We start from the raw sequence: 24,317 nt of genomic DNA, 5'->3' as shown, positions 1-24,317 counted from the left end.
GTCTGTGTCGACACAGTTGACAGAACTGTGGGAAAAGTCCAGATACAGTCACTCTGAGCCATTTCACCAGGGAAACATTCAAAGAGTCATTTTAAGAGGCCAGAGATGAAGGACCAGAGTAAATGATAGGAGTATGGAATATAATGATGCTTCTATAGGGACACATTTGTGTAAATAAACCTGGCCTTGAAATGAGGGTATTTAAAACAAACAAACTACAATATCATTTTTGGTGAAATGTTTGGTTTCTTATTTACCCTGTATAAGAAATTATAACTTCTTATATTTATATAATTTATAGGATTTCTTATCATTATAATTATATAATTTCTTATCCACTCATAGGATAATCTTTGCCAACGATTATTGATAGAATTCTAAAATTCATTTTATTCTGTTATTTCATTAGATAGATTTTATATTATAATAACAGTATGTACTTTCTCTAAAAGATCCAAAATTATGCAAAATTGTGGCATGTAAACATTGACTCTACCTTGCAATCCCTATTCAATATTTCTCTCAAGTTACTGCTATTAGTAGCATTTGTGTAGTCCGTTGAGAATCTTCTATGTACATAAAACACACATATATGTTCATAATTTTAAAATTGGTGTCCAAACAGAAGGAAACAACTTGACGGTCTTTTCCTTTAACAGTATATTACAGTTTAGTCATGGCAATGGGACTTGACGAAAGGCTTCTTAAAATTAAAACAAAGGTCAAACCATAGTTTTGACATGCATTTGTTAGGACTTAATATTAAAAAGAAAACAAAAGATACTGAAAACAGTTTTCCATTTTAAATAAGATTTGGATTTTAATTTTACACATGTGGGTTTATTAGAAGAAACACTCAGGCATAGCTGGCAGTTAGGAGTTGAATGTTTATCCCCTCTAAATCACATGATACCTCAATAAAGTATCTTTCTGGGCTTGATCCATTTAATTTTCACAAGTTTCTCTTTTTGGTCATTGTTTTGCCACACTAGATATTGAAGCCAGCGCTGTTGTGAGTGTTGGCTGAGTCCTGAACCTAGTGGCTATAGCAGAATCTTATAGAGATATACTTGTGCAAGATGCATCAGGGATTTACCTCCCTCTGAGATTCCTGGGATTGACTTAGGAACTCCCATGTTGCTAAGCCAAGCACTCTACCATCACTGAGCCACAGCCATGGCCCCCTTTTTAAGATGTTGTTTTACAAAGTTGCTAAGGCTGACCTTGAACTTGCAGCCTCTGGAGGGCTGGGTGTAACAGGCCTGTATCATCAGGCCTGGCTTCCAGTTATTGTCATCACTGTTACTGTTTAAATCTTAACTGTTTGCTTGCCTAAGACTACTAATCAGACACACAGTGAAAATCAGGCAAGCAAAGTGGAATATTTACTAGTGGAGTTGCAATCAGTGTTCTCATTGTTGCCCATCTGACAGATGTGAGACAAATCTTAAGGTTTCTAACCCTCATCTCTTGAATTACAAATGTTATCACCTGTTCTCTCCTAGTCTTCCTTCTTTGACCAGTTGTATTAATCTTAAAGTAAATTTCCTATTTATGTTCTTGATTCTTTTTGCAATTGAATTATTCATCTTTTCATACTCATTTACATATCTTTTGCATATATTCCCACCTTGCTATGTGAACTATACTTCTTTTTCTTCAGTTTGCCTTTTGTCTTTGATTTTGTTTGGTGTGTTATTGTCCCTTAAACATAATTTTGTAAATCCTTTCTTTGCATAGCTGGGGACTGAACCTGTGCATGGGGAGGCAAGTGCTCTACCCCTGGGCTATGCCCCCAGGCTAATATTAATTATTTACATTGTCACTTTTAGTCAGGTCTGTTTGTGGCTTCTTGGTTTTAAGTAAGGCTTTCTTTCACTTTGTAAAGTATTGTAAATTGGCTTAGAATGAGAGATCTATCATTTTCCCTATAACCTGTAGGTTTGATTATAACCTTAGCATTAGGGTTATTAGCATTATGATGTCCACACACTCATAGACAAGTGTGATGGACAGGGTAGACACTATCGATGTATGTTCCTCTGCTAACCTGGAGAACACGGGAGCCCACTAAACTTGTCTGGTTATAAATTACAGCTGCAGGAATAAGGGAAGGGTTTTGTATGTAGAAGTCACCAGATGTTTTATATTGGTTCTGTTAACATGAGCCTCAGGATCAGCCTAGAACCGGCACACACAGGTCAAGGTTGACGCTCATTGACCAGGTTACACGGCAAAGTTTGTACAGCACCTGCTGGCACAATACATAAATATCCAGATTTATTACTCTCTGTCTCCAGCGCTGAATTTTCCCACAGATTTATGAATGGGAAAACATGAAATTGAGATTTGTAAATATTTGAAGTTTACTTCTGAGATCTAAAGAGGCAGTAAGAAGGGTAGTAATAATTCCAAAATAGAGGTTGGGGAGTGAGGTAAGTTTGCAATTATAGGAATATAGCTTAAGGAGGAATCACAAACAATAAAGTTTAATAATTTCACCCTTGGTTCATAAACCACCGAGCTCCAACTGACATAAATTATTAGCCTAAGGAAAAAAATGAGGGTAAGTGAATATACATCATCACGAAGGAGACCATTGGCAGAGCTGGTAACTAGAGTTTGAATTCCAAGGCGACTCTCCCTTGTAAACCATCAAATATCAAAGCCTTTAAGACTTTTCAGGTTTAGGGTTTGAGTTTTTTAAATTTAATTTACCTTTTCATTATGTGTCTGTGTATGGGTACATGCATATGAGTACAGGTGCCTGTAGAGCCCAGAAGAGGTTGTTGTTCCCTGGACATGAGTTACAGGTGGTTGCACGTTATGTGATGTAGGTGCTAGAAGCCAAATTCAGGTCCCTCTACAGCAGCAGCCCAAGCTGTTAATGATGAGTCACCTCTCCAGACCTCTTTAGGAGTCAATATGCGTAATCTGCTCACCAGTGTCCAGCCGGTGACATCTGGGAGGCTCCAAAGGTCATTGTGTCAGTTGCTTGATCAGTTTTCTCATTTCTCGTCCATCTGGAATCCAGTTCCCCAAAAGAATCAGTTTTCATAGCTAAAACCTATAGAATGTAGCGAGTGTTTCAAACATGTAGGGCTAATGGCAGGCTTTATTTTAGCCAGTGCTTAGACCTGGGACATTTCTCCGGACCTCTCGGACTCAGTGAATTTACAAGTTCCACCTTGTGAGTCAGCCACCGTGAAACTTTGGCAAATTATTTCATTTCCATGGCTTTGATGTTCCCATTTTAAAGACGGGGCTCTTAATCCCTTACAATCACATAACCGCGCCATGCCGCTCTCCTCGGGGTCTCTTTCATGAGCAAGCCACGTTAGAATCCCTTAAGAGTAAAGAAAATACAGTCCAATAGGCAGAAACATCATTGCGAGCACCACCTGGTTTTCCCTAGGACAGAGCTTGGTGTAAGGACTACAGGGAAGGGGCTGGATTCTCGCCTCTGCTGGGCACTTTGGTGCAGCATAGACTTAGGAGGGACACAGGTAGTGGTTACTCATGGGCAGGGACTTTTTTACATTCTGGAATGTGGATGTAGTGTATAGTCTAGCGGCAGGTTAACTAGGGAGCTACTTCAATAAGGGAAGGGCCTGGGACAAGGAAATTTGCACCCAGTTTCCACTGCTGGATACTGTCTTGGGACAGCACAAGGCTCTAGGCTTCTGAAGTCATGGGATAACCTTGAATGGAAGACCAAGAGTCCTGACCCAGAGCCCTGAAAGTACTGGGAGACTGAGTAGATGCCAGAACTCTACCACTTAAGAGTGTTTTGTGAGGAAAACCCCTTGCTTAAGTCACCGGAACTGGATTCTGAGCAAGGAAATTAGGAGGGCTTTTTGAGATGACAGAATTTATCTTCTGTGTCAGGAGCACATTGAGGGCCGATGGCTTTAAGTAAGGACAGTGACGGTCATAAGATCCAGCAGAGCAAAGGAGAGTTTGGCACTAAGATAAAACTTTATCAGTTCGACTTTGCACACAAGACAAACGTATTTATTTAAGAACTCAGTTTTTGGGTTGGAGAGATGGCTTGCTACTTGCTACTCCTGCAGGACACCAGGGTTCTCTTCCCAGCACCCACGAAGAGCTGTTACTTCAGCTACAAAGGACCCAATGCCCTCTTCTGGCCTTTGAGGCACACACACACACACACACACATACACACACACAAATAATCAAGTAAATCTTTCAAAAAAGAACTCAATTTACAAAAAAAGAAAAGAGTTAATTATAATAAATGAAGCATCAATAATAAAAATAGTTCTCTCACAAGGAAACTGTAAAGAACCAAAGAGAAGGTATGTGACGTTCCTTTCATAACCTCTGATCTAAGACACAGCAATTAGTTACTGTAGTATCTTGCTGGTTTGTGATTAAACTTTCAGTGGCAAGAAAAATTATTTTGACCACCTTGAGAAATCATTTATGAAGACTGAGAATTATTAAGGCCTAAGTTGTTGATGCCACAACTCTGCTGATAAGAGTTATGAGTGTTTCATTTTTCTCTCAAACCAAACTCTCCGTGTATTCTCTAGTTTAAAATCTGGTAGAAGTACTTCGTCCTCGGTCAGAACCGTGCTGTGCTGCCCACATTTCTCCATATGGTGTCACACTTTCTGGCAGAAGCAACTTAGGGGAGCACAGGCTGGTTTTTTTTTTTTGCCTCCAAGTAAAGAGAATACCCCACCACTGAGGGGAGGCAGAGTTATTAGAGCAGCCGGTGGGAGGAACTTACTGTGGTCATATTTCCCCAACACACATAAACACAGCTAGGCCAGAATCACAGAGGCAGGACTGCCTACAAGAGCCTCTGCATTGTGGGAGCCTAGGCAGTTTGGACGCTCACCTTACTAGACCTGGATGGAGGTGGGTGGTCCTTGGACTTCCCACAGGGCAGGGAACCCTGATTGCTCTTTGGGCTGATGAGGGAGGGGGAGGGAAATGGGAGGTGGTGGCAGGGAAGAGACAGAAATCTTAAATTGATTAATTAATTAATTTAAAAAAGAGCCTCTGCAGGGCATGTTGGGGCAGGGGTTTATACCTGCCAACCAAGTCTCTTGTTCTAAAGGTTCCTCAGACTCCACATGGTGCTGCTCAGGAGGAAGCACACATTTCAACACACAAGCTGCAGGGGAGGGCGGGGGTGGGTGGGAGTGGGCATTTCAGATTAAAATCTCGATACAGTCCATCCTCAACCATGAACTATGGATCATCTGTCATCTGGATGACTACAGATGAGACAAACTTTGATTCAGCCAATTATCATATCAACACAGTCTGATGGCTCAACACAGTCTGATGGCTTCAGCAGTGCAGAGTCCATATTCATCTATTGGTTTGTGCATAACAGCAGAGCATCTGAATGTAATATTTCATAGATGTAAAACAAGAATATCAAACTGATGCAGATTTATATACTGATATGATGTCAAGTAACTGCCACAATTACTAAATTTAGTGTTTTCTCTTATTGAAGTAATATACGGATGTTGTTTGTACCAAAAGCATAAATACATAAATACATGGATATTTTTTATGCCAAAAGCATAAAGAAATAGAGCACAGAAATAAACCTAGGCACACATAGTGTGGTGATTTAAAAGAAAATGGCCCCCCAAAGGGAATGACACTATTAGGAGGTATGGCCTTGTGGAATGGATATGGTCTTGTTGAAGGAAGTGTGTCACTGTGGAGGTGGGCTTTGAGGTCTCATATATGCTCAAGATACTGCCCAGTGTCCCAAACCACTTCCTGTTGCCTGTGAGTCAAGATGTAGGACATTTGGCTATTACTCCAGCACCATGTCTGCCTGCATGACACCTTGTCACACCATGATGACAATGAACTAAACCTCTGAAACTGTCAACCACCCAAATAAATGTTTCCTTTGTAAGCATTGCTGTGGTCATGGTGTCTCTTCACAACATTAAAAACCCTAACGAAGACACAGTCAGATGAGATTGGACAAGGGTTCCCATGTGCACCATGGAGAAAAAGTCTCTTCAGTCAACGTTGCTAGGCAAAGTGGATATCCACATGTAAAACTGCACAAAAATCAACCCGAAATGGAAGGCTCAGACACAAGGACCTCGAGAGATGGCTCAATCAGTAAAACCCCTGCACTGCAAGAATCTCCAGAACCCACACTAAAAAGCTGGTGTGTCAGTGTGTACCTGTAATCTGAGCTTTGGGGAGATAGAAGCAGGAAGATCCTAGGGCTGGACACTGGTCCAACAGTATTAGCAATCTCCAGATTTAGTGAGAAAACTGACTTAAAAAATAAGGCAGAAAAGGGTCAAGGAAGCCAGTCATTGTTGATCCCTTAGCACCCCCCATGAGACACACATACATGCACACCCCCATAAACACACAGCACTTTACTGTGTTTAGATCATAAGACCTAAAGTTACAAACTTCTAGAAGAAACTGCAAGACATTGGCTCTGGCAATGCTTACGTGGAAAAGACACCAAAAGCACAAGAACTGAACCCAAAATGTACAAGTGGGGTTAGATTGAGGTAAAACCTTCAGCATAACCAAGGAAACAGTCACAAGAGGAGACAATGACCTACAGAATACAGAATATTCTACAGGAGAGAGAATATTCACAAGCCATACATCTGCTAAGAGAATGATGTTCAAACAGAAATAAGGAACACATAAAAAACACAGATAAAACTAAAATTAGACTAATTAGAAAGTAGTCAAAGGACTTGAAAAGACATTTCTCAACCCAAGAGATATGAACAGCCGACAGGTATACAATAAAAAAAAATTCATTGTCACCAATCAACGTGTATATGCCAACCGAAGCCACATGAGATGTCAGCCCACACCTGTTATGGGTTACTAACAACAACCACAGAAAGTTACAACAATAACATGTGCTGCCAAGGTACAGAGAGATGAATGAACCCTTGCACCCTGTTGGAAGAAGAATGGCCCAGAACCATGGAACAGTATGGAGGATTCTCAAATGGTACAAACAGAACTGCCATATGGTCCACAAATGCTGGAAATACTTCTGCAAAAAACTGAAATCTGGATTTTGAAGAGATATTATCATTTGTGTGTTCGTTTTTGTATTATTCATGGCAGGTAAGATGTGGAAACTACTTCAAGGGCCATAATGCGGAGCAGAGCCAGGCCTGGTGGGGGCGCCTGTAATCACTATTAACGGGGAAAGTGAGGCAGGATGATTACTGTTCGAGGTCTACCGGGGTTTCAGGACACATTTAAGCTTACTTTGGGCAACTTCAATAGCTCTGTCTTAAAACACAAAGTAAAAGGAAGACTGGGGTATAAGACAGTGTAGAGCACTTGTTAGCATGTGTCCAAGACCTAGTAGCACCATCCCGAGCAAACAAAGAACCAGGAGCATATATGTATGACAAAGTAGTCTGAAGTCTCAACAGAGCTGTTCATTTTGTAACGACCTTGAGGACATCAACCTGGAGCACGTATACTAAGTGAACCAATCCAGATACAAAATGACAAGCACTCAAGAGTATTCAGATTCAGAAAACAGAAGGCTGGACTGGCGTTGCCAAGGCATGAGAGGATGGAGAGATTACTAATGGGCACAAGCTTTGGGTTAAGTGATGGCAATAACTTCTGGATAGCTGCTCTGCAACATTTTATCTGTCAGCAACAATATCGTATTATACAATTAAAGTTTTGTCTTGTTTTTGTTTTTTGAGACTGGGTTTCTCTGTGTAACAGTCCTTGCTGTCCTGGAACTAGCTCTTGTAGACCAGGCTGGCCTGGATCTGACTACCTCTGCCTTCTGAGTGCTGGGATTAAAGGTATGTGCCACCACCACCCGGCTTTACAATTAAAATTTAAGAGTATAGATAGATCTCTGTTTTATTTTTTAGCACAATAAAATTAAAATCCACTAAAAATTTTTAAGTCTGGGATTGACTGAGTTAGTTCTTTGGTCAAATGCTTGCCAAATAAGTATTTAGAACCTGAGTCTAGATTCCGAGCATTCACATAACAAGTCCTACACGGTGACACATACCTTTAGACCCAGCATCTGCATGGTGGATACAGGGGGATCCTGAAAACTCGCTGGCAAACCATTTTGGTGAGTTCCAGGTTCAAGGAGAGAGTCTGACTCAAAAAGTAAGGTGGAAAGTGATGGAGGGAAACATCTAGCCTTGACCTCTGACCTCTGACTGCCGTGTGCATGCGTGCCGCATACATGTGCACACACATCCATACATACGTACAACTTTAAAAGTTAATATATAAAAAAATTCTTGATTAAAAATATGATTATAACTTCAGTTAACACAGATTTCCCCAACATGACGATAAAATATGGTTAAATATTAGCGGGTTGTTTTAAAAGGAGAAGAATTTGAACAGAAAGGGATCACCTCCTATAACTAGTCAGGTCTTGTTTTTCAAACGGAGTGTGTTCTAGTTCAAGGCCACATTTATATTTAAGTACAGCTCATTTTCAGTTATTCGGCAGGAGTCTCTCTTGATTCTCGGAGCATCCAGGCTCTCCTCACACTCCTCTTGGCTTCTGGAGAATTCCCATCTCCCTGGAAGGCTTCCTTTTTGTTTTTTTGGATTCTGTCTTTCCCTTGCCCTTTAATAGGGAAGTAAATGCAGGCATGATTAGATGCAGCTGTTTGTAATTAACCCCTTCAGCTGTGTTCCAGATGTATGACTCAATATGACTGGGCCAGCTGATGGTTTCTAAGGAGTCATACATATTTACAACATACCAATATGTTTAACAAAGTTAACCCCTCTTTCCTCAGTCCCGCAAGGCAGAGCCAATGCTTCTGTACTGCTCAGAGACTCCGGGCAGGTGACTCATCAAGTCAGAATGTCACTGCGATGAGCTGAGCCCTAACAATGGGAATTTAGGACACTCTTTGGTTTGCCTTTTGAATATGAGTCAGCAATCACCACACAAGACAGAAATGAGTGCCCACGGACCAGAGTGGGACATTTGGAAAAGGCTACCTGTACATGGGCTGCATTCCGAGGCTGAGGGACATCCAGTGTTAGATGGCAGATGTGGTAGGTTGATGCGGTACACACCAACAACTGCAGCTCCTGGGAAGGCTGAGGCAGGTAGATCACAGGTTCGATGCCCACCTGAGCAACTTAGAGACCCTGCCTCATAATGAATGAAAATAAAAGGCAGTGGTATAGCTCACTGGTCCAGTATCTCCTGAAGGGAAAGGATGAGAGGGAAAAGAGCACAGCGGTCCAGCTGTGGAAAGCTGGAGCAGGGGCCAGCAGGGAAAGAATGCCAAGGAAAGTGAAGTCGTGAAATAAAATAGAAGCAGAGAGAAAGTTCAGGGATAAAGATAGAACTTGCCCAGACCTCTCCTCCCTCTCCTACCCCTCCCCCTCCTCCTCCTCTCTCTTTACAACTTTGTAAGCATTTCTCTTTCCAGCTTCAAAGAGCGTAGATTGTTAGGTAGGAAGAAATAAAAGGAAAAGTGGGATCAAAATCAAGTCTTTCCCCTCAAGCAGGGAGGCCAGACACCGCCAGCTATGCTCCAGTGATTGGCTGCTTCTTGGTGCTGTAAATGACATTTCTACGACTTCCAAGCACACCTGGCCTGGGCCTGGGAGTTGTTCTTTATTTACTGATTCTGCAAACAGTTACCAAGTAGATGTAAAAAGTACACGTACCCAGATTGAAGAGATGGCTCAGAGGTTAAGGGTGCTTGCCAATTTTATACTCAGACTTTGGTTCCCAGCACCCACGGGGGTGACTCACAACTGCCTGTAACTCAGCTCTTAGAGGATCTAATACCCTTCTTCGGCCTCCACAGTCACCAAACCACATGCAGATAAAGCTTCTTTTTTTTAAAAAAAAGAAAGAGAAACAGCACAAGTATGAAATAGACATACTCCCTGCCTTCAGAGACCTTACATGATCTTGTTAAGACTTGAAAGAAGTTTCTAAACTTCTCACAATGCAAAATCTTTAGGCATCAAATGCCACAAAGTCTAAGGAGAGGAGATGAGGAGCAGTTCTTTAAGCTGCTCTAAGCCAGGGATAAGCAGTAAGAAATTCAGAAAATTGATACATGAGTTTTTGGTGTGATCCAGTTTTTGAAACAGGTTTTACTGATACTCCAGGCTGGCCTGCAACTGGCTGGATGCCTTGTCTAGTCTCAAAGCCTCCCAAGAGCTGAGGCTATAGGTATCAGTCAAATATTTCTTCTATCAGAAAATGGTCTAACCAGAAGGTCATTTTAAAACAGTGCCATGAGTCACCATGGGGAATGAGACATACCAAGTGAAAATAAGATTAACATATCAATTATGTGAAGGAAAGGGACTCTTTGAGCTGACGGCAATAGGAAAAATACAACAGATAATAGCAATAAAAGTACAGGGAATTATTGTTGCTGCAATGTCTGGGTGACTGCGTCATCCTGCAAGCTTGTATAGGAGATATTAGCAATGAAGAAAGGTCTAGGCAAGGTAGGATAGCTGGCCATAAATGGAATAATAGTAACATTAACAACAGCAACAGTAATAACAATAATAAGCAGGGAACCTTAAGGAGGGGTGTCCCATACCATTCCCCATAGCCAACTTGGGTTTCTTTTGTCTCTCTGAAGGAAAGATTCTGTACCAAACGCCTATTTTAGGTTCTGCTGCGTCCGGGGAGGCCAATATCACCCAGGACAGTAAAAGTGGGTAAGGAGGGTACAGACTGGCCTTCCATCACAATTTGCATCACAATGAGATGGTTTTGTTGCTGCTGTCTTGTTTTTGTGACTGGAGAGTTCCCAGGGAATCCTGGATTACGCTTCTGTCTTAGCTAGGATTTTTATTGCTGTGAAGAAACACCATGACCATGGCAACTTTTGTTTTTTAATAGTGAAAAAGTGTATATTTAGAATTATCCAGCTGGACTCAGTTTAGATGGTCCCAATTTTGCTGGCAACATCCAGAGCATCATAATCAGGAGCCAACGGAACATACACCTTCTTCTCTCTGTTAGGCCTTATGAGGGTGTTGACTTTGGCCACATCACTGTCATAGAGTTTCTTCATAGTCCATTTGATCTGAGGCTTGCCGGCCTTGACGTTCACAGCCAGGGCAAGTGTGTTGTCTTCTGTCTTCTTCAGACTCAGGGGTCTGGTGAAATTTGACGATGGCGTCGCAGTCAAGCTTGTCCTGGGTGTGCTCTTTTGAGGGTATTTGGGCTGCATCTGGACCCGCAGAAGATGGGCAGCCAGAAGGTGGGTGATGCTCCAATCTTCTTCTTTTGAGGGTGTGGGCACCTTTGAGCATTACCTTCTTTGTTTTCAAGGTCTTTGCTTTGGCTTTGGAGAGACACGCAGTTCCTTCTTCACGTTCGGCACAATCTTGGTGAAAAGGTTGACCACGGCAACTCTTACATAGGAAACATTTAATTGTGGTGGCTCACTTACAGTTCAGAGGTTCAGTCCATTATAGCCGGGGAGCTAGGCCACATGCAGGCAGGCATCGTGCTGGAGAAAAAGCAGAGCAGCCTACATCTTTCAGGCAACAGAAAGTCAACTGGCTGTGACACGATATGAGGTTTGAGGAAAAGACCCCAAAGCCCACCCTACAGTGACACACTTCCAATAGGTGTGACCCAGGTTAAAGGTGTGCCCCAGAAAGGCGTGTGTCATCCAGCCTCCTCCAACAAGGTCACACTTCCTCCAACAAGGCCACACCTCGTAGTCTCATTCCCTATGAGTTTATGGTGGCCAAAGACATTCAAGGTACCACACCCTGTTAGGTGCACACGCCCACGTGTGAACCCGTGATGGTGAGTCCAAGGACCTGGGGCTCTGAGTTCAGGTTGGTCCATGTGCGTGGAGCTAACAACAACCGGCAGAGGAGTGGGGTGAATTTGGGGCACTCTTACCTGATGCCACTCCTTCTGTTTGGGAGATCTCAGGGCCCAGCCGAGTGTATGGAGTTTGTGCCTGGGTCACAGGGCTGGTCCACAGCCTACAGAGAAAGCAGCATGGAGGAAGGACAAATGGAGCAGCAGGAAATGACTAGGCCCAGGGAACCCCACTGATTGAAGATTTAGCTAGGGCTTCTTGGCATTGTCGTTCTAAGAGACTTTGTGGAAGAATAGCAGAATCCAGAGTAGATATTATATAACCCAAAATATAACTAGCCTACCTTAGATCTTCATACTGGCCCACTTCTTAAATCTCTTCAGCGGAGTCACGTCAAACTGTGTTTGTTTATTATTTATTTATTTATGTGCACTTACGCTCCAGCACACACATGGAGATTAGAGGATAGCTCACACTAACAGTTCCTGCCCACCAACTATGTGGGGTGGGAGAATTGAACTCGTGTCATGAGGCTCAGGCCAAGTCTTTTTACTTGCTGAGCCTTGTCAAGGTCCCACTTCAAACTTTCAGGGAAAGGCACGTAACTCTTTCTGCAAGATGATGCAGTCACCTGACCTTTGACAGTAAAGCGCAGTGCTTCTTCCTCAGTCACAGAACAGGAAGCCAGGAGGCTCCTCTGCCCATTGCTTACAGTTGCAGATGCACAGCTCCATGTAGGACAAAGGCAGTTGAGCCGAGGTAGTGCCACATCTGCCTCCTATTCTTGACATTTTGTGATGTCACAGTCAGCTAAATACTTCTAAGAGAAAATGGATCCAATAGGCCACTTCAGGAAGGTACCATGGTAAAGAGCCGGTTTGGTTAAAGTAGGGTTAATTGTGGACGCCTATGATTACCGCTAAGAATGCTGAAAAGAAGAAAAAAACAATCAATGCAGATTCACTTAGCTGATTAAACCAAACCTGTGCTTGATTTTATTGTTGTTTACTCCTTCATGGAATTTCTTTCATTCATCCCAGATTCCCAAAACTCAATCTTTTCCTTTTTTTTTAAATTTCAAATGATCCCATAGATCAAGGACCACTAGGATTAAATGTGAGTAGATAGAGAGACAGTCACTGTCATTGATAATCAAGAGGCCCTGTCGAAACAGCTAAATGTCTAAGTAGCAAACTGTCACAACAGTATAAAGCAAGCGGGGAGAAGTCCCACTAGGGGAGTAGATCAAATAAAACAGAAGAGTATTTTATCTGAGCCTATTAAAATAGACAATTAAAAACAATACCCTCGTCCCCGCAGGGAACCTGGGCCGCATTGACTAGCTTACACATGCAGAACATGGTGCTCCTTTGGCACCTTGCAGACAGGCCCTGCCTAGGCTTCTGCTGCACACTTTCAGCATCACTAAGTGCATCAGCTCAGGTCAAAGGATGTGCGGGCTAGGGGACCACGCTATGCAGTGCCTGGGTCTGGCAGGAAAGTTTCGCATAGTTCAAGTGGTAATTTTTACAACTGTAATACGAAAAAGAGATTTCAAGGGAGAATAGTCATTGAACAACTGTTGCCCTAAAATGTGAAGTAAGGTTTGAAACCCCGAAGGATATTGCCAGATAATGGCAGTATCAGTGCAGTGGTATCACTCCTACTAGGAGGGTGAAGGCAAGAGTTAGGTGTGCAGGACTCAGCAGAGCCTCCATTGAGCAAATGCTCGCCTGGGCCTAGCCCTGCCCTAGGCATAGGAAAGCAGGGCCTGGCACAGAGGGAGAAGGGTGCTCTTATTGAGCATACATTCTGGTAGGAAATGTTCAAATTGCACTTATTTATTTTGCTGCTGCCTCTCTTGGCAAGAGTCCTCTTACACTGGAGCAAGAAAGACCCTGTTGCTGGCTCTCATAGTTCCTAAACACGTGTGCACACAAATAATAGATCCAGACAGTCAGGAGTGGACCTGGTGGGTAGCTTGCTGATAGAGCACTTGCTCAGCATGCTCAAGGCCTTGAGTTTGCTCTCCAGCGCTGGCAGAAAAGAGGGGGGGAAAGGGAAGGAAGGAAGGAAGGAAGGAAGGAAGGAAGGAAGGAAGGAAGAAGAAAGAAAGAAAGGAAGGAAGGAAGGAAGGAAGGAAGGAAGGAAGGAAGAAAGAAAGAAAGAAAGAAAGAAAGAAAGAAAGAAAGAAAGAAAGAAAGAAAGAAAGAAAACCAAAGAAAAACTTAGTTTATGTGACTGGGAACCCAGTTCTTCCACCTGCTCTGAAACCATTATTGTGATCTCCTACTGGGGAACAATTCTGATCAGCCCCAAGGGCAGACTTCTCAGAATCTCTACTCCTCCTCTCTGAAACAAAAGCTGCTTATGTCACAAAACCACCGATGGTTGCTGGACCACTGTGACTTCCCAGAGGGGCTCCAATTGAGAGATGGGTGTGGTGAACGTGTTAAAGAGGAACGATAATCAACTAAGCAGCCCAATGCCGAGCTAGCAAATACAAGCTTCGCTACATAGAAAGTGTTCTATCCATGTTGTCAGGCTTTTCAGCTAGTCTGCTCCCATTGAATGCTGGGGATAATCAACAGGTGTGTGGAGAAGACTTCAAACGTAACTTATGGGAAAGACTGCAAGCACAGGATTTACAATAACTGAGCAGAACAGCTGGAAAAAGTTCTGCAAAATTAATTACTCTGACAATTCTGTACCAATAAGGCCTAGCTGTCACACATGGGAAATAAGGTACTACTACATGGCCAACCAAATTGCCATTGAATTCCGTTGTTTTATGAACCTTTTCCTGGGGAGTCTTGAACAAATATTTGTCCCCCTGACAGGGTGCCAATGACAGACCACTGATTTTGTCCAAATTGACCTTGGTGACCAGTGAGTTTACTGAGCTTTCACACAGAGCATGGATGAAGAGAGACTTGCAGGGGTGTGGGTCACCTGGAAACAGCCACGTCACTGAAGAGCGTCTTCCCTTTGGTTAGCCCCCTACTCTCCATTTACACTAGCAGCTCTTAAATCTACATGCAGCGGTGCCAGCCTTGCATGTGACCAGCGGTGCAGATGGAGTCTCAGGGACTGGCCGGAACGTCAGGTGAGGGTGCCCTCCTTCTGTGAGTGGGTGTCCCCAGTCCTGGATCTGAATGTCGCTTTCCAGTAATCACAGCCGGAATGATTAATACAGTTACGGTTGTCAGTTCAGGGGGAGAGCAACTAAGAGAGCAAAGACAGAAACAGCTATTGTTTGACCATACATTTACAATGAAAATGTTAACTTCCATCTTCAGGCGGAATTTACAACTTCATTATGTAGACATCTGTGATATAAATCTCCATATATCCCCTTGCTCCAGCTCCTACAAACAAGAAGAGTGACCTGCTTCTTCCCCACGCGCTCACGAATGTAACCTACACACTAAGAAAAAGAAGAAATAACTGGTGTTTCTGAAGTTTTAAGTATGACCGTAGTCAAAATAAAGGAGACCCGGCGAGAGCACATCTGCTGAACTAATTAAATTAAATGCTTCACCTGGACCTTCACAGGCCCACTTCAGTTGGCATTATGGTCAACTCTCCCTTTCTCAACGGCATCAGATGCATGGTGTCTGGAAGTTTCCTATCTACACCTTCAGGGCTTATCCTACGCAATGTTCTTTAATCTCCAGACTCTCCCCTTAAAGGCTCTTCTTTGTAACCAGCTGGTGAGCCAGTTTCCAACTTCTTCTGGCCCATACATTGCCGTACTCTTCTCAAGTTCTTAACAAGCAAAAGGTTGACTGACAAGTAAGCTTAAAGCCTTGGTTGGCATCGCACCGCAGGAACACAAAGCGTGTGCTCTCACCACATTCTAAATAGTGCGTCCTCAGAAACATTACCTGAAGATTCAGGCTCCATTCCGTGGCTACAGAAAGAGGCTCACTGTCACACAGATGTGCCGTTACAAGCCAGAGAGTGCGATTCACTAAAGACCCTGTTAGTAAGAAAATCTCAACAGCTGGTATTATGGAGAACATTAAGAACGCTTATTGCAGAAATAATCCCAGATCAACTGTGAAGAGCGCGAAGCTGAATCTCACTAGGGCAGTTCCACGCCTTCTCCTCATCGCATCCAGAAATGAATGAATCTGAAAATTTTGCAGATGATTTATGATTTCCCTTATATCTGGAAAGGGAATATGAATGAATAAAAAGATGAGCCCAGGAGGCCGTGTGCATCAGTGAGAACATGACAGATGAAAGGCAATTAAGAGAACAAACACCATTGTACTCACGCAACTCGACCTTACACACTGCTCTGAAGGAGACCAGACACTCGTCTCGTGGATGGTGATTTTTCTATAATTCACCAAATAGCACCTAAGCAGTATAGCAAGCAAACAACAAAGTTGTGTGTTTGGCTTAAGTGACACCTTTTTAAAAGAGCCAGCCTCTTTTATTCAGACCCTCAGGGAGCTCTGGGTAATGGTCACAAATGACTGGGCCAGGGCCAAACCCTTCGATCCAAACTAGATCTATCTTTATTTTCCCAGACATCTGGAACTATGAATAAGATGGAATAAACCGAGGAGCTTTGGGGTGAGCCTCTTCTACCATGAACCCACAAAATCAGGCAGCGTTGACCAGATGACGCAGGGTAAAACCGATGCGGTTCATGAGCCTACACAAGAGCCAGGACAAATCCAGGTTCTATGCTCAGTCCCTGGGCAGGGCAGCTCCTTTTGGGTTCTTTGAGATTCATCCACACCCTTCTAGTCAGTTCCCTTTATTACCTGAGCAGCTAACTTCACTTTCTTCCAACCAAAAATGGTAATGGGTTTCTGATCCTACTGCATGTTCTGGCTTTGTAGGAGCCTAGGCAGTTTGGATGCTCACCTTACTAGAACTGGATGGAGGTGGGGGTTCCTTGGACTTTCCACAGGGCAGGGAACCCTGATTGCTCTTTAGGCTGAGGAAGGAGGGGGACTTGTTTGGGGGAGGGGGAGGGAAATGGGAGGCGGTGGCGGGGAAGAGACAGAAATCTTTAATAAATAAATAAATTTAAAAAAAAGATAAAAAAAAGTTGGTAAGAAGTACTGTACACACATTTGTGACGTGACTGGAGCCTTTTGTGATGTAAAACTTCATGCCCAGTGAACTCTCTAGTGAATCTGAGAAAGACTTAGGCTTGGAATTAAATGGGAAAACATTTTATCTTAAGATATGAAATTGGAAGAATAATAGAGTTTAGCGAAGAAAATTGTGTGCATTTAGTGAATTCCTGTTAAACCTAAGGGACTTACACACACAGTGATGCATGGATAAGGAGTGGTGCAGGTAAGCAAGAAAAATTCAGGACTTTAACCTTTTTTACTGCTTACCTTGGCAATGTTTCTTCTATAATTCATGTGGTATCTTGCCCTAAGTTGAATGTAAATTCATTCACAAGAGAGTTGGAGATAATGTCACAGTGAATATTAAATCAACCAGCAAGAGGTGGAAAGGTGGTGGAATTAAAGATAAGATCAGATACAAATCCTGTAAGCTATTCAATACAAAAACAAGGAAGGCCAGCAGGGCAATAAACAACACCTCACTGGAAGACAATAAAAGAGAAGACAGCAAGGAAGACAGCCAAATGCAACCGAGCAAGACTTAAACTGACTGGTGCCTAAAATGCCTAAACTTCCACTGGAGTCAACTTGAAAGGAGTACACCTTATGTTACATGTTCCTACCAATAAGACAAAGAACAGGCAGGAAAACCACTGACTTGGATCTACTGAGTTTAAAATGTTCCCCACGCTTTGGTCGGTGCTCAATGACAACTTCGTAGGGTTCAAGAAAGAAGTCTCTCCCAGCCAAGAGAGTCCACCAAGAAAGAGAAGGATGACCTCTAAGGCAGTGGCAAGACACACAGCTCAGCTTTGCCACATCTGCGGTTTACGTCCACATCTGACATGCATTTCAGGTGTCTCAACTCATCGGCATTTTTTCAAGTAAACAATCAAGATGAAATGCTAGTAGGTACGGAGATTCATTATCGTGAAAAAATGAATCCAGAACTGTGATGAGTATACGCAATCTCTTACGCATGACAGCCATGACACCAGACTACATCAAGTGTTTATTAATATTCTTTCTGAGCCATAAATCTTTCACTGTATTCTGTTGACGATAACCACAAAAATAAAAACTCAGCTGAGCGAGCTTGGGACCAGATTTGTATCTTTCTTCCTAAGGAATCTATACTAGAGGTAAGACTGTGTGATGTGAAAGTATCAGGCAAGCTGGACCGTCATTACTCATCAAATGCTAAATTGTACTTGAATCTAAGAAACTACATTCTGTTGTGGCTAAGACTGACCTGAAATCAATACTGTAAACTCATATAGTTTTAATGACTCTATGTGGTCAATAAATTTTTTATTTAAAAATATTAATACCAAGAGCAATTAGTTGCTCAATATACAAATGGGTGCTGTTTCCCAGGGTTGAGAAGAACCAATCATTGAAAAAAAAATGAACCTCAACATATATTTATAAACAAAACTATATAATATCTCATATGCTGCTAGTGAATCGGTATTTTCTTTCCCTCAGGGAAGGCAATTTAATATTATGTATAAAAAGCTTTGGTTTATATCTTTGATGCAGTAATTCTATTACATGTATATGTATAAATATAAAGCTATTAATAATTAAATGCCTCATAGGTGAGTGCTACCATTCAAAGACATAATATGAATTCTTTATGGGCACTCCCAAAAGTTAGATGAGGAGGCAGTAACAGCTTCCAACCATTCCATGAGGTATTACCTTTAGGGTTAAACCAGAGAAGACATCATGGAAAGGAAACCGAAGACTAGTATATTTTATAACAAAGACATAAATATTTTAAGTAAAATTCTAGCAAATTGAGCACAGCCATAGACAAAATAGTTACATACTCCATCACCATTAGGGAACTATTGCTGGAATACAAGGTTGGTTTAATGTTTGAAAATAAAGTAATAGCATATTAATACAATAGAAGCAAACCTACACGATCTTCTTAGGTAGCAAAAGAACATTCAATAAATGTCAGCATTCTTTCATGATAAAAAACAGTCAACAAACCAAGAAGATAAGGAACTCATTCAGATACAAAGAATATATTAAAAAATGTACAACTAATCTCACACTTAGTGGTAGGATCTAAAACCAGGAAAAACACAGGAGCTATTGTTACAATTTCTGTTAAACATTGTACTAGAAGTTCTAGCTAGGGTATCAGCCAAGAAAATTAAATAAAAAGGCATGCAGGCAGGAAATGAAGTATGAAGACCATATTTAAAGGTGCCATGATGTATATGTGTATAAAGTCCTGAAGAATTCACTAACATTAAGTAGAACTAATGAAGGGTTTAGCAATCTCACAAGGGGAAATATCAGCATATGCAATTATATTGTATTTTCAATACATGGGAAATGAAGGACCCTAAAGGAAAATTAATAAAATAATTCTATTCATACCAACATCAAAAGAATAAAATAGTTAAGAATAAAGTAACAAAGAGTAACATAACTTAAACTTCGACTGTAACAAAGCATTAGAATGTTGTCACTAAGAACTCCGTCTATATTTATGTGTTAGAAGACTTGACCTTGGTATGATGGCAAACTTTTCCCACATCGATCCATGGATGAAAAATGCCAACTACCAGAAGGTCACGTGGCTTCTTTGCATTAACTGTCAAGCTTACCCGGAAATTAACGGGAATGCATAAGAGGCCCAGAATGTTCAAAACAACCTTGAAAACAAGGCACACCTTTTACAGGACTCACTCCTTCCCCACTGACGTCCCTGGGCAGGCACACTTTGTGATTTTCAAATCCGCTACAAAGCAAACACAATCAAGATTCTGTAACTGGCCTAGGCATGATCTAGAAATCAATGCCTAGAATGGAGGCCCCACGTGTCTATGGCATGATCAATTGTTTTTAGGCACGAATGTCGGCACTATTCAGTAGGGAAAGAATTTCATCATTAAACAAAACTGGGACAGCAAGGCATGCAGAACAGCTGGGTCTCCCACCTCCCACAATGTGCAACAATTAACTTAGAATGGATACTCTGAAGACCTCACTCCAAAGAACATTGTCAGGGAAGAAAAAAAAGGCAGCTCCTCAAATGGGAGGTCATACCTGTTGACCATGTATCCAATAAGGGAATTGCATGAGGAATATGTAAGGAATTCGTACAACTAAAACAATACATTTGCCAATTTTAAAATGGGAAAAGCATCTAAACAAATAATTCTCCAAAGGAAATGCATCAGTGGCCAAGATACCGTCAACAAAATGAACAAATCATTATATGCTCACCAAAGCAGTATTTACATAGTGGTCAAATAGGAAGCAAGCCAGATGTCTAAAAATAAGGAGATATTTACATGAATTACAGTACACCCAAACACTGAAATATGATATAGCCATTAAAAAGACTGAGCAGTCCAGGGAAATGATTAAGTCAAGCGGTGGAGACAGACTGCTTCCATGTGAGTCCCAGCTCTACCAGTTGCTGGATTCATGGCCATGGGCAAGTTCCTTAACAAGTCTAAACTTCGGGATTTTTCATCGGCAGGTTTTTGCTAGGATTAAAGGTAATTATCCATGTGAAGTGCTTAGTGTATCTTGCATAGCACAGAATGAATGTTAAGTAAATGTTTGAAAATGATTATGTGCTGTTATTAAAATGTTGACATCCTGAAGATAAAGTGTCACATAAAAGCATAGGATAAACATGTGCGTAAGGTATTCTAAAATACTCCGAATGAATGGTAGATGGCTCTGTAGGCTGATGAACGCATGTGAAGGCTCAATAGATAAACACAAGCTATAGAACGGAATATTGCATCCGTTCATGCTCTTTCCTATAGGGGAGCACGTATTTGATTTATCATTGTTGGTGCATCTACCATTCATATACCGTTTGAAAATTCTTCCGAACTTAATAAGTTCTTTTGTTTCTTTAGTCTGGACTTAGCACAAATGTCTGTTAAGAGGAGACGCTGGTACTCAAAAGCCTTCCCAGTCCCTTGAAAGACTAAGATGTTTCATTACTCTTCAAACTCCTTAGTCACAACACCAACGTACACACACACATATGTTTCTGTCCTAGGGATCAAACCCAGGCCCTCACACGGGAGCAGCACTGCATCCCTGCAGCACTGCATCCCTGCGGTCCACCCCAGGCCAGCCGCCGTGTTCTCATCCTCGCTCTCCCTGCTGGAGACAGCCCTTATTTAACGTACTCGTTTTCTTAATTCTCCCTTTGTTGGTAATTAGCAATCAAATTCTTAATTAGCTTAAATCCACCTGGCTATTTTGCACCTAATAAATCAATTAATTCAATTCACATGGAGAGGATGGTATTTAGGGCCATATTTCAGTCATTACTGACCGTCATCGTGTGGGCTGCTGCACACGCAGCGAAGACATGACATCCAAGCAGAATGTTTGTTCTCGGCTGCTCTGCAGTCTGTCAGGTAATTGCAGAGTGTGGTGAGTGTTTTTAATGTAGAAAGGGATTTAGCACCAGGCCTCAAAAGACGAAACAGAAATTAGGAGTCTCATACCCGTTACAAGCCGGCTGGCGTGTAGGCTGTGGCCTTCTCGCGCGTACCTGACGTTGCGTGGCGCCACTCATTCCAGACTCCAGTTGCGTTTGCTTCAGAGAACAACAGTGAGAATCTATTCTCAGTTGTTGCAGTAAGGGTGCTGACCAGAAAGACAGAGGTTGCAGGAACGTGTCAAAAAAATGAAGTGCACGTAATTACTCTCTGCCCCCAAATCTCCTGGTGAGCCCATAGTTTGGGGGAAGAGGGAAAACTTAAGATTTCATTTTAAATACCAACTTGAAGAGAGGCTTTTATGTAGAGATAAGCTTCCTTCCATCACTTAATGGAATTTTTTTTGAAAGAGAAACTTCTCTGGGGGTGTGGATAGCGGCGAGGTAGCTGTGTGCAGAGAATTTTAATGTTCCAAATAAAAATTCTAAGACGGGTTAGCTCATACAAACACCATCACATGTGGGCATTTAAAACTTTCCAGGTATCTGACCTGGTAACCTTGATTATTAAAGAAAAAACATCCAAATTTCCCAAATGTAATTAGTATATCAAAATGCTTAAGGGCTGGAGATAAGGGTCAGTGGTAGAGAGTTTGACTCGCATGCATTAAGGCCCTGGGTTCCACCCCAACACCATTTTAAAAGGTAAGGATTTAAGTACTAAGGTACTGTCGTACCTTAACGGTGTATAGTGCATTGACAAGCCAGGCAAGGACCAGAAAGTCGCACCACCTCGGAGCTGGCCTCACAGAAGAGCAAGTTCATTGCTCTTCATTGCGTGGATGGGGAAATATAGCTTAGTCTGTTTTGGTTTTCATTATTGGCTCTGTTGGTTCACATTCCCAGAATGTGGAATTTATCCTTTTATAATTATCCTTTACAATCTGTTGCTTTTAAAAAATATACTTACCGAATTGGAAAAAAATATCATCAATATTTATATAATCTGGGAATAAAAGAAATCTCAAATCCATTAGCAGCCATATCCCATCCCCCTTCACATCAGCTTTTAGCACCATTGATCAAATTTGTGTCTCTTTGTACTTGATAGAAGCATAATCGTTCGGGTTAGGGCTTTTGTGACTTGCTGTTCTTATTTAGCATAAAGCTCCTGGGGTCCACCCACAGGGTAGCAGGTATCAGTAATTCATTCCTAACATGTAAGCAATGAAGTCGGATCCCTCCTCACACTTGCACGAAAGTTCAAACTCTAAAGTGTTTTGAAGACTGTAGCCTATGCACACACACCAAAGAGGAACTCTTAAAGGCAGGCAGAGGAAACGCCCAAGATCTACAGCGTGCGTGCCCTCTAACCCGATGCTCCGCACAGTGGGAGTCAACATCGTGACTGAATTCAACCTTTCAAAATCCTTTAAAATTGGCAAAATTGCGTACTTTATTTTTATTAACTTTTCTATACATTATTCTTTCATAAACATTTCATACAGTAGTTTGACGTTTCTTCTTCCCCAACTCCTCTTAGATTCTTCCCACTGCCATACTCACCCAACTTCATGTTTCTCTCTCTCTCTTTTCCCCTAAAACTCAAAAAAACCCAACAAATAAAATACCAGTAAGACAAAAATCACCAAACAAAACAAAATTTCCACTACCACACCCCCCCAAAAAAGAAACCCACAAAACACGAAGTCAGTTTTGTATTGGAGATCTATTCCTGGGCATGGGGCTTGCCCTGGAGCGTGGTTGATATACTTACCCAGTTACGCTCAACCGGAGAAAACTGATTCCCCCTTTCAACAGTATCAACTGCAAATATATTATTGGTTAGGGGTAGGATTTGGCATTTACCTCCCCTTCTCATGCTGAGAGTTTGTCTCTTTGAACCTGTGAAGGTCTTGTGTGCACTGTCACGGTCTTTGTGAGTTCATACGATTGTCATTCCTGTTGTGTCTGAATAGCCCTGCGTCCTTGGAGCCACCCACCACCTCTGGCTCTTACAGTCTTTCCACGCCCTCTTCACTTAGATCCTGGAGAACTGGGGCGGGGGGGGGGGGGTTGATGAAAACATCCCGTTTAGGATCGAATGTTCTCAAGTCTTTCGTTCACTTTGCTAATTGTCATCTCCTACAGGAACCCTCTGATGAGGGTTAAGTGATGCATTGATCTATGGGTGTAACAATCCGTCAGCGGGGGTCATTTTCGTGCTGGGATCCTCCAGCAGAGTAACATCAGTAGGCAAGCCACACCATACTGAACATGTCCAACCAATATCATTGATATGCTTTGTCTTACAATATGGTTCAAAATAAGTACACATCATGAAATTGAACTAATAAGTAAGCTCATTACCTCCTGTACTTACGTCTTTTTCCTCACAAACACTTAAAATTCCACTTTCTGCCATTTTCAAGAGTATAATCAATTATTACTAACTACAGTGACTTAGTCATGGTTCTCTAGAGCAACAGTTCTCAGCCTTTGGGGGTCAAACAATCCTTTCACAAGGGTTGCCCAAGACCATTGGAAAATGCAGATATTTACAGTATGATTCATAACTATAGCAAAATTATAGCTATGAAGTAGCAAGGAAATAATTTAATGTCTGGTGGTCACCACAACATGAGGAACTGTATTAAAGGGTCACATCATTAGGAATGTTGAGACACAGATCTAGAACAGAATTTATAATGAACACACACACAATTAGGGTAGCTAACAATGGCTTCCTACCAATGGAAGGGCCAAGAATCCAGTAGCTGTTCAGTCCATGAGGCTGGATGTCTCAGCTGGCCATAGGAATCGTACGCTCTAATGCCTGTGAAGGGATGAACTTGCCAAGGAGAGAAGGAGCAAGAAAGCAAAAAACAATCACTTTCTTTCTCCACTTTGTTTGTACAGGCTACCACCAGGTGTGGCACAGGT

General features: G+C 42.0%; 1 protein-coding gene across 1 annotated transcript; it reads right to left on the bottom strand.

Annotated features, from left to right (window-relative positions):
• Positions 1 to 10,931: 10,931 nt before the first annotated feature.
• LOC142834270 (large ribosomal subunit protein uL23-like) lies at positions 10,932 to 11,225 on the bottom strand. Its single transcript, XM_075946565.1, has one exon. It carries the CDS (start codon positions 11,223 to 11,225, stop codon positions 10,932 to 10,934), a length of 294 nt encoding a protein of 97 aa, XP_075802680.1.
• Between the last annotated feature and the right edge of the window lie 13,092 nt (positions 11,226 to 24,317).

Source organism: Microtus pennsylvanicus, chromosome 13 (genome assembly GCF_037038515.1).
Source record: "Microtus pennsylvanicus isolate mMicPen1 chromosome 13, mMicPen1.hap1, whole genome shotgun sequence".
Lineage (NCBI taxonomy): Eukaryota > Metazoa > Chordata > Mammalia > Rodentia > Cricetidae > Microtus > Microtus pennsylvanicus.
Note: the sequence above shows the minus strand (reverse complement) of the source record. Positions and strands in the feature narration are given on the sequence as shown.

Excerpts from the sequence above, each read along its gene's own strand:
- LOC142834270 (XM_075946565.1), bottom strand. The coding sequence starts at position 11,225 with ATGCAGCCCAAATACCCTCAAAAGAGCACACCCAGGACAAGCTTGACT.